The sequence below is a fragment of the Centroberyx gerrardi genome, chromosome 1 (genome assembly GCF_048128805.1).
Source record: "Centroberyx gerrardi isolate f3 chromosome 1, fCenGer3.hap1.cur.20231027, whole genome shotgun sequence".
Lineage (NCBI taxonomy): Eukaryota > Metazoa > Chordata > Actinopteri > Beryciformes > Berycidae > Centroberyx > Centroberyx gerrardi.
In genome coordinates this window covers 6,197,503-6,209,062 of record NC_135997.1, presented here as the reverse complement: position 1 = coordinate 6,209,062, position 11,560 = coordinate 6,197,503, and the positions used below count along the sequence as shown (strand labels likewise).

At 42.4% G+C, this 11,560-nt stretch overlaps 1 protein-coding gene across 2 annotated transcripts; it reads right to left on the bottom strand.

Moving 5' to 3' along the window:
- Positions 1-375: 375 nt before the first annotated feature.
- LOC139929532 (RNA-binding protein, mRNA-processing factor 2a) lies at positions 376-11,291 on the bottom strand. Of its 2 annotated transcripts, none has more exons than XM_071922458.2 (8): positions 10,891-11,291; positions 8,014-8,091; positions 6,408-6,446; positions 6,030-6,092; positions 4,846-4,996; positions 3,951-4,114; positions 1,726-1,798; positions 376-1,466 (listed from the first exon to the last, which is right to left on the bottom strand). In XM_071922458.2, exons 1-7 carry the CDS (start codon positions 11,143-11,145, stop codon positions 1,733-1,735), a joined length of 816 nt encoding a protein of 271 aa, XP_071778559.1. In that variant the 5' UTR covers positions 11,146-11,291; the 3' UTR covers positions 376-1,466; positions 1,726-1,732. The 2 variants fall into 2 exon arrangements, with proteins under 2 accessions (XP_071778559.1, XP_071778560.1); XM_071922459.2 differs by having other exon boundaries at positions 3,966-4,114.
- Between the last annotated feature and the right edge of the window lie 269 nt (positions 11,292-11,560).

Sequence of the window (11,560 nt, the reverse complement as noted above, 5' to 3'; positions counted from 1 at the left end):
CAGCCACCAGCTCTGCCACCACTCTTCCCACTATAATTAAGCAGCTGGTCGTATTGAGAGCAGCCACTTACAGCAGTCCCTTGAGGAGCCAGCATGGTTGGTTGAGCAGAGCAGCTTACCAACTTATGAGGGCAGAGTGTGGAGGTCAGCTCCGCTCATGATGCAAAGAGACACTAATGCAATGGTGCATTACAAATGAAGAGTTGGCATGAATTATTGATGTCGACATCTGATGTCTAGAGTTCAGTACTGTGACTTAGCATACTGTGCAGGAGCGTTTATTCACTTTGATTGGATATAATCATTTGCACAGATAGTCCAAATGCCAGCGATTGACGTCCTGCAGTGATAAATGACAGACACTGAACACAGAAATGCATTCACTTGCTTGTTTTATTCATAAGATGGGAATATTTGTACATCTTATGCACAGCAGATACAAAGACAAACATGTTCTAAACCACAAACTTAAATTCCTCCATCACTCTAATCCTGCTTCCCATTTCAAAATGGCCCCCAAAAAAAGCAACCCTTTACGTTTGTAGTCCAGTTTCACATTCTGAAAGATCAGCGTTTTACAGCAATCTCATTTTAGCAGTCAGAATGGCACAAGCCACACTCAATACTTCCATTTTTGACCGATACCCACTTCCCCTTTAAACAAATACAATTGCACTTTTTTTTATTTTTTTTTTAAACTACTTCAACAGGATTATAGGATCAAAAATAACACCAAAAACACAAGAGACGACTAAACATCCAACTTATACAGGTTCATTATTTAGTTGCACAAAAATGCATAAATATACATTACGCAAAAAGTACAAAAATATTTGTACTTTCTTTTGCTCAAATAATAACAGACATTGATATGATCAGGTAAGGACTGGGATTGTCATAGAACGTAGGGATGCATTCACAAGGTCCATGCGAGATAAGCCATTTACACAACAGCCTAGCTTTCACAGAGGTAAGACCAGGGTTCTACAGGAAAACAAAACATTTCGTTGTCTAGGCCAAGGTAAAGAGGCAACACAAACACTAAGAAAATTAGGATACACAGAACTCTGCGTTCTAAATTCATGCCAAAAAGACTTTAACATGCAATGACTCTTAACTCTTCTAAACCTCCCCAGAGCCGCGATAACCCATGGAAGGACTAGCTTAAACAATGGTAACTTCAACATGTCAATTTCCTCAGCAATTATGATCCATGGAGTTGACTAGGCTTGCATGAGGTTTTTGAAGTGCTAAGATGGTACCGCAATAGTTGCCAAAGAGGAATCATAAGCTCAGACTGTCGACAGCAAGATGGTTTCAACTCAGACTCCCCCAGAGACAATCGGGAGGAGATATAAATACTGTATGTTTATAATGCACATTTGTCCATTAAATAAACCTGATTAAATTAATGAAGAGCTTGGCAAACCTCACTTCAGCTGGACATAGGTGTGGTTTCCAGAGGCCTGAAGAAACAGAAAACAATGGTTATTCCAGTTAAACCAATACAATGTCAATTTTTTAAACAAAAAAAGTCTTGAAGAATTTAACACCACATCAGTCTTGAGAATGCATTTCCATTTATCTTCACACATTCTGCAGTTTTCAATTAATCATTGTGTTTCATTAAAGTCTTTTCAGTTTGCATGACATCAGGCTAGCAGTTAGAGGGAGGAGGTGGGGGACAAACCAAAACAAAACACTGTTGGACCAAAGGTTACTCACTAAATATCTAACAAAACTGCCGGGACTTCCATCCAGGCTGGGAAGTCTCAGAGGGAGTAGGGTACCAGCGCATCTAAGGAAACACAAACATAGTCATGTACACCAGACCAAAAGCCAGTCTTCAGCGCTTCAGTCCACAGTTCTGGGGATTTCCTCCATTAACACAGTTTGAAATGATCAAGGACTATGGCTTTACATAACTTTGACAGGATCAAAGATGGTTTAGGCGGACTGTCCCTTTAAGCCCTGGTCACTGAAGCCATGGGAATGTGGGTCACGTAACTGCTCCATGAGGACAATAGTCCTGGAGTAATTAACAGGCATGGAAATGTGGAGAGTTGAACCTCTCCATGTGTTAAACATTTCCACAGGGTAAGAATTGGTATGCCTATGCCTTTCCATACCAACACACTGTGACTAAACCCTGTGTCAGGTTGCATAGACGGGTGCTCATTACCTGAGGAGGCCTCTCATGTCTTTACATTCAGCTTTTGGAATAAAAGGACAGAGGCCACACTAATTGGAAGGCCAAATAGCTAAGTATATTCAGAGGTTCTCAACAATTATTAGTTTGACTCTATGGGACAACAATGAGACATTAAAAGCCTTTCTATGTGTCTATAAACAAAGCAGAGAGTCAGTGGGAAGAGAATTCAGGGCATTTTAGGGATCTTTCATCAGATTGCAATTAGTAGACTTTTCCCCCCTTTGTGTGGCTACACAGACAGCTTATGTTCCAACAGGAACGTGGACAGTAAGTTGGCACCTCCAAAGGCCATCAGGACTGACAATTTCTCCAAGCAAATACCTTACATTCCTCAGCCTCTTGTGCCCAAGAAAATGGGCTATGTAATAGCTGCCTGCTTTGCAGTGCAGCTCCCCTGTGCTCTTATATTGCAAGAGGAAGTTCGCTCCGCATTGAACTTTAAATGACCCAACAAGAGAAATATTTTCCATTGCTATTGTTACCAAAAGCCTTGCCTACTGCTTTGTTGCCTGCTGCACCATTGCTACAGCAATTAACTTACAATGGAAAAACTCTGTTCACCCCCCCACCACCTAGTTAACCAATGCTCCAATTGTTTTTTCAATGGATGATGGGAACATTTAAAATGCAACATTTAAAATGCCTGCGATCCAAATCCAAAAATGAAATCGAGATTTGCACTACATTAATTTCAATTCAAAGTTAAGACACACTGACAGTATGTAGAAGCACAAGAACATTACAGTTTTAAGTTGCAGCTATAAATCAACACCAAGAGACAAGCTTCAGTTGCCATTATGGGATCACATCATTTCTACATTTCTTTTGTCCAAGCTGTAGACCAAGACACGGGTATTCTGCCTGTAACAGGGCCTCCTTTCCCAATAGACCTTGGTGTTTTGAGGCTACATATTGACAGGAGGACGCAGGGAGCTCCATTAAAGGAAAAAGTCACACCTCCCGCTCTCAGGCCGATCCACCTAGGGAGCAGCGGGCCAAGAAAGGGCCGGCTGGCAGCTACTGAGAGAGGGATCTGAGGCAAGTGGATGGTAGTATAAGGTTACACTATCAAGGAATGTACGCTTCATCTCCACTCGTAGGAGAGAATCAAAGACAGTTCCCATTTTAAAATGACAATCATTTCATTACTTTGTAACTCATGGTCACCGCCCTCCTCCCTCAATCAGCTCACCAGTTAAATAACGTTAAGACACGAGGCATACAGCAAACAGAAGCAGTATACTTGATACCTGTTTGGCTTTAGCAACATAGGTCTTTGTTAAAACTGGTGTTGTTGTAATATCTCAGAAGACCACTGGGAACATTTCAAGAATCTGTGATTTTATTGTACCATGATATTAAATTTGGAATTGCAATAATGCATCCTAATAATGCAGAATTCATGATACTGGGTCATATCTACTCATATTATAATATATTAGTGTCACATTTAGGATGGCACTTTGTCCTCCTCTTGGGTTAACTTCTTTGTGATAGGACAGAAAAATGAAATACCCGCACACTGCAGCTCACTCACGTGTATAAAGAAAACAAGAACACCAAAAACCATAACTTGGTCAATACCTTTTTACAAAAATCATGCATCTAATGATGGCTATGGATAAAACTGGAGCATGCTAGAGTGTGCTGGCATTTCTTCTGCCCGTCTACATGTGTTCCCTGTCTTGTCAGAGCTGAGTTTAATACTTATGGAAGAGAAGATGAGAGAAACACACACCGGTTGGTCCCTCACCTGGGCGTGGAGGGCTGCAGCTGCGGCAGCGGCCGCTGGGTAGGTGAAGGCGGCGTGAGGGAGGCCCGGGGTCAGCTCCGTGGTGTACAGGGGGTACGGGGTCCAGGCGTCCGGCGACGCTGGGATCAGTGCTGCCCCTGTCAGGTCATCTAGGAAGTGCAGGGTGGGAATGCATTGGAGGGGGAAAAGCAAAAAAAAAGTGCTGACTGACCTACCCTTGAACAAGGTACAAGGACATTGTGATATGGGCCGACATCAAGTAAGGAATCGGAACAGAGGCTAGCAATTCAAATCAAGTAGAAATCAGTTATCAAAACATGCTGTAAAATGGGATTTCACTTACTGCATGGTGCCGTAATAACTAGTGGCATATAGACTTACAAGCTAATTACTGACCAGTGAAGAGTCTGCTATCACTTCGTGGACCCAGGGTACCTACAGTTCTGTACCTTCACTACAGAATGCCATCAGCACAAATAACCATCAGGATAATCTAACCCATCAACACTTTCATAACCCTAACAGAGTGTTCCGCCAACCCGCACCCACCCAAACCTAATGAATCAAGCAGGTGCGTAGGCAAAGAGAGCAGGGAGGCAATAGCTGGCTAAACCCTGTGAGATAGTGGAATTTTCCTGTTGGAAAGAAGCAAAGCGGCCGTCTTACAGTCGAGATGACGCATGCATGTGGAAGGTGAGTTAGTCCTTAATTTGTTAGCTTCTACTCCTCCCCCCCCCCCCCCCCCCTCGCCCATCCTTGACTTCTTTATACCACAACATCCAAAGACAGATCAAAAAGGGTAATAAGGGTAATCGAGGACTGGCATTGCCAAGGTGAGAGTGGATGAGAGAGCCTAGAGTGGTGCAGCCGTACAACTTACATGGGTCCCGTGCAATGAAGTGTGCTCCTAGAGCAGGGTGGATATTTGTGGGGTTCGGTGTGGCCATCAGCTTACTCTTTGCCATCTTCGTGTTGGCTTTAGCAAACTCTAAGCGCAGGGTCTGGGGACTTTCGGGGTCAAAACGGATACCCTGGGGGAGAGACGGAGGAGGGGAGGAGGGGGACATAGTATCGTAAGGGAGGTGGGCTGAGTTTGAGGGGCTGTAGCTCAGTAGTCTCACATGGCCTCCTTTCCTTAAGCCCTGTTTCAATACTCAGAATGTATCCTTCATGCTTCTCTTGAATTTACCACTGTTCTGCACCACAGCGGGATGAGAAAATACAATGTTGCCACCAAACCAGTACTGTTCAGATCAGTCGTGACTTCAAAAGGAGGACAGACTGGAGGATACATTCTTGAAGTATTTGAACATGCTTGCATCTCTTCTTCTTCATGACCAAATAAAGCGCTTCGGCCACTGGGGGAGGAACCCGCCCAGTCGCACTGGCCAGGAGGAGAGGGAGACGAGGAGAGGGGGCCGATGAAGAGACTTTCAGGTGTCATTTTTTTTGTGGTTTTACCCTGCTTGTGTTCTTGTGCCCTAAGCGTTGTGCCCACATGCAGGTGAGTAGTATCTTGGTGTATGTGTGTGTTTGTGTGTGTGACTGCTGGTGTGTCTAAGAGGTGATGCTCATATAAGGAAGGCTAGGCTATGAGAGAGAGAAGTGTTAGATACTGCCAACGTGGGCTACTTGGTGACAAAATAAGAGGTTACACTACTGAAGATGTGTCCAAATAACACTACAAATGTGGCTACAGAACAAGTATTACAGTAAAGCAGTGATATGCAAATGAGGAAAGCTATACCAGACTAGGAAGGATGTGTACCAAGGTCAAAGTAAACTACCGTAAGGCTACAGGATTCTGGTCTCTTTCCAAAAATGGCCCTGCCATTGAATTATAAAAGACAAAATGGATTGGCTTTGAGAAATTGTATGGGGGAAAAAAAGAAAGACTCCCAATCATTCCTTTCAGGTTTAAGCAAAAGGTCAAAAGAAATCTCAGAAATACAAAGCAACATATTTTTAAAAAAAAGGGGCAAATCCAACAGCAATGGACTCCATGAAAAAGAAAATGTATCAATAATGCAAGAGTCAACTCCCGTGTGGTGTAAGGATGCTTACATTTAATGCATTTTTCGCAGCTTCGGCTCCAGACCGACTGTCAAAGGTTACAAACCCAACAGGCTGGAAGACAAAAGGGAAGAAAACACACTGAGACAGCCGACTCCTTTTAAAGACCATCTTAACAGCCAAGATCCTACATATTTGGTCAAGAATGCATTGATGATTATCATGTCATCAAATTTATGGTGTTATCATTTCAACAGAATCATCAGATTAACGATAATGAGGACAAGTTGTGCATTTTTTTAGGCTTTAGTTAATAACACTGAGGCTAAAAACAAGAATAGAGTCAACATTTCCTGGCCATCTGAGTTTTAGAGCATGATTTTAATATAGAGTTACAGCCATTCCTAAGGCTGATGGAAAGCTTCTCACCTGTTTTGATGTTAACTTAATCAGTGACCCTTCATAACCCTGCGGAGAGGAAAGATAGCCAATTATCCACCATGGAGTCACATGCATGAAGCCAGGCATGAACTCCGCTCACCATATGAAGAGAAACCTGCTGCTCTGCACCTTAAGTTTGGGCTGGACAGCAGGCCATCATGGGTACTGGTGTTGCAATGTGTTATGCTTGCATTTGTTAAGGCAAAAAGAAGTAGAATCACAGAAAAATTTACAACTGCTTTGCATATGATTTGACTTAAAAATAACACCAAGTTAATTTTTATCCTCTGTGCTAAAAAGGGCAAATGAAGTCAAATGGTAATTTATGTGTGTGTGTGCATGTGGGTAAAGCGCATGGTAGCATGTATGAATTTCAGTGTTTGCACTAGATTCAGCATAGATTCAGCATGATTTCCAAATAAAGCCATTGGTTTACACCAAGTTAAAATAAGCATAAGGATTGGTTAGAGTGTGAGCAAATTCCTGAGAAATGAAGGGGAATTTTGCCTGACCAGAGTATTGATAGATGGGATCTCTCCTGATCCTGATTTACAACCATGGAAAATTAAACAACTTTCACTGGCTGTGATAAATCTTTTAGCAGCAATCCAAACCAGATTTATCTCCAGTAATTCAGAGTAGAATCACAAATGGTTGAATCCAGTCAACATTCAATTCCATTAATATGTGGTTTCCCTAAGTAAGGAAAAACAAATTGGAGTCCATCTTGTTAAAACCCAAGATTTTAATTTGGATCAAACTTGAAGTGCATGTAACTCTTAAAAACTTTGAATCGGATTTAAAACTAATTTCTCACACACAAACCCCATGAACAAATGTTTACCTATTGTGGAAGTAGAGGGCTATAAGTAACACAGTGATACAATGGAGAACAGAGGAATGGCCTAGGAAAACAAAACATTTCAGTGGTTTCACAATGTTTGAATGTTACGAGAGGAAATGGAAGCATAGAAAATTTCCCTAACTGGGAGGCGAGCTGGGTCACAGGGAGGGACGGTTGACCAATCGCAAAGGCTACTCATTTACACATTCCACAAGATCATCCATGTGCAAGGGATACCACTTCCAATTTGGTTAGTTAGGAGGCGGGTGGGAGGGGTGTTTATGGAATTGGATGAGTCCGGTCGAAAACAGAGGAGCCATGGACCAACAATGATGTGGCCTCATTTCCATATATGCAAATATCTGGACTTCCATCAGCGGCGCATTGTTAGATCTAAACTGTAAACAAAGCGGAGATACCCAGAAAGTGCTTCTACTATATGAATTGATGCATCAAATGCTGTAAAAGCCCAATGGAGAACCTTTCTGCAACAGTGATATTATTGCATCATGAAAAATGGTTCAAAAAGGATTATCCACACACACTGGATTAGAGCTCCTTTCTTAACACTTAATCTAATGCAACTTTTCAACCCTAAGGTCTTCGTCAGTGTGCGGATAATCCTTTTCATGACTTATCCAGCACCAAGCATAAATATGGGTTGGATGTTCACACCTCTACAACCCTTTTTATATAGTTGCATCATCTCATTGAAAGGTTGAGTGAGAAGCCCAAGGTGTTATGGCTTACCTTGAATGGTCTGAAGAGAAGGTAAAGTTCCCGTGGTTTGATATCGACTGGCAGGCCACTGACAAACAGTGTTCGTACCTGCAATCAAAAAGCACTTTGTGACAAAAGCAGAAGTCATTTCAGAAACGACCATCTAAAATTCAGTCTCTCTTAATGCCTCTAGAAAGGGCAGCATGTGGGATAAAAACATGAACAGGAAATGTTGTAGAGAAAACACACTGCTTGGCCAAGGCACCAAGTCTGTCAGTCCCTCTTAATAACAATACACATATGAATAGATATTTATATTTCAACTTTTCACAAAAATATATTCACAAAAGGCATTCATTGTGTGTCAAGTCCTTGATTCATGGTTATCAGGTCCTGGGAATTGAGACAAAGGACTGAACAGAAAACACATTCTACTTCTGAAATAAGAATCAGGAAGAAGAAAAAAAAAGCACCATGCTGTGACAATTAATCTCCAAAACCAAAATAAATACATAGCAAGGCCGGAGTTGGACGTCTGAATTCAGCACCAACATGAGTTGTGAGTTTACTGTCCTATAAGTCAGGTGTTCCCAAACTTTCCCCTGTCCAGGACCTTTAAACAGATGGACATTAAAACCACAGACCACTATTTGATAAAACTGCGTCCCAAGGAATCTCATTTGGGAACATCTGTCGTTCGTTATGCTTTAGTATAAGATATGAAGAGAAGAGTGAATCCTATGATAAAAATAGTAATTCTGATACATCCTGCCATTGTGCAGCATCTGACGAGTGAAACAGTGAAATTAGACCATTCCTCATTCTGCCTTGGACCCCCGGATCCCCCCCCGGAGGACCCCTGGATGTGCCTGGAGCCCAACTTTGAGAACCGATCTGCTGTAAGGAGTGCAGTGTGGCTGAGGAAATAAACAGTGCGGTGCGAGGCCCATTAGTTCCCAGCCGGTGGGGAGGCCCTCAGTACAATGGGGCTGCCAGAGGAACAGCGCTGGACAACAGTGCACAGCGTGACACCATTTCCTTCCTCTGACCCGCCGCCCCAACCCTGCCGGCCCTCCGGCATTTTTCAGGTGCCGCACAGCAGCCGTTCTCGGCCCTTTACAAGTCGGCACGTACAGCGATTGAAGGCCGGCCCAGCTTGACACAAACTCAATGGAGTTGTTATAATCTGTCCGCTGACTTCTCCTGCTCTGCTGCGGGGCGGTGAGCCAGCAAACCTCAAGGTATATAGTTCAGTCCCTGCAGCCAGTGTCATTTCCCCTTCCCCCCCCCCAACAAAACTTCAAATCCTTGCTTATATTAGCTGAATTTCTGGGAAGAAATGAAGCAAATACTGATGACTTGACAAGATATTATTTGGTCAGTGTGATAGATTCAACATTAGGTCTCCAAACTGCCCTGCACAGATGAACACAGCTCCCTAAATGTGATTTTTTTGTTTTTAAATATGGCTTCCAAACAGATTTCTGGTAATTTTTGCTTGATCTTTGCTGTTGATTATAGCAAGAATAATTACAAGAGCAAATTTGGACACTTAGTCTAAAGGTAAAGCAAGTGCCAGAGGTACTGATCTGACACCCATGGCTCTGCTGTATGATAACAGGAACAAAAGGAAGAACAACAAAGGCCCAGCACTCCCTCAGTATCACTCCTTAAGGAGTCACTACAGAGGAAATACAGCTGGCCAGACAGAAATATAGATTGACAGCTCTTTAATAAAAACACAATGGATCATGGCTAATTTAATTACTACAATTTAATGTTAAGATAATTAGTTAACATGCTGATTTTTTATTTTATTGTTATTTTTTTTTACATTTAAAACCACAACTGAATGACTATTGTTATCAAAGGTTTCACTCTTCTCTTCCTATCTGTAGACAGTTATGCTAAAGTATAATTTACCTACAACATGCAATTTGGAATTTAATTAAAAAAAAGAAAAAAAAAAGATATGACATCGTCTAGGTTTGACTCTTCATGATGAAGTGAAGCCATTTCTTAAACTGCATTTCAGATTTGGGGACATTTTAAGAGAGGAGGTGAGAGATCCAGCATTTGCTGGACCCATCTTATTCTATTTTCATAAGAGTTTGGCACAATTCATCTGACAAAACGTGCAAGCAACAGCTGACGATGTCACTGACATGTGGCATGGTAATATATATGATTTTTCCTGAGAGAAATTAAATCATTTTAAATGATTTCTTTTTTTCTTTTTTTGAAAAGTCGAAGTGGTTCAAGGGATATTTTCCTTTTCCAACCCGGACGGCCTTATTATTTAATCCCCAAATGCTGTCATGTCAAAAACTTCATTTATTGTGTTGAATATACTGATTTATAGGTCCAATCAGTGATATAGTGGAGGGTAAACCCATGCACCTTAACTCTGCACCCACCTTGTTAGCTGGCATAAATCCTCATGACCCTAAATCACAGTATACACCATACCAAGCAGAACCAAACTGATGTAGGCCTAAATTATCATGATTGGATCCTGTAAGGATAAAAATAACGTTTTCTAATAGCTTAATTGATTCATTTATATATTGGTGATTGTTTGCCATGATAACCCCCGCTTGGAGGTCAAACTTAACCCACCTTTTTATACGGTACAATCAGCAACATTTCCCCTTTAATTTGCGTTTTGTTTGCGCCCTTTTAAGTCAATTGACACATAAAAAAGGAAAACAAATAGTCTTCTCAAAAAGACAATATAATGCGAGTCTGGCGCAACAAACTAAACGCAGCAAAGAAAGTAAGAATTTGTAGTCGGAGGGGAAAAAAATGACAACTTTTTTTTGGGCTGACTCTGAACATGAACATAACCGGGTCGAAGGAAGGTGAATACCGAGAGAAATAAAAACTTTTCCTCCGCCTCAAACTCACCTCCTCTTCAATGGAAACGTTGTTGTTGGGCTCGGCGTCAGATTTGAGACTCATGTTGACGGTGGCTGCTGCTGCGGCGGCGGCAGTTGGACAAAGTGTCAAGTTTTTCCTGGTGGTCGAGCTGTATTTTCCCCAAGCGCGTTTGTAGCTGCGGAGAAAGTCTTGGTGGCGTTTGAACTTGAGGAGAGACGTGCCGAGGTGAGGCCGACAGGAGGAAGAGGAGGTATCCGAGGATGTACGGCGAGAGAGAATCATTCATAAAAGGAGGAAAGGGGGAAAAACAAACCCGCTAAACTAAACTAAAGGTGAGAAAGTGGATAATGTGCGCTGTGTGTGAGGGTGAAAGAGGGGGGAAGAAGTGCGCGTAAAAAAAGCCTCCCTGCTCACATCAATGCCCTCGGCTGTGGGATTGTGCTGGGAGAGAACAAGTAAACTTTTTTTTCATTGGAGCGCGTCTCTCTCTCTCTCCTCCTGTCCTTGTACCCCCCCCCCTTCTTCTCCACCTCCACCCCCTCCCCACCCGGTTTTCAATTAGGTCATCAATTATGTTGGAGTCTGCTGTGCGCCGTAATCAAGCTGGAGATCCGCCTCAGCTGCTGGGAGAGCCGGCCCCTCCGCTGCTACATCACCGTTTCTATGGGACCAGAAGGACCAATGGCGAGTGTTTTCC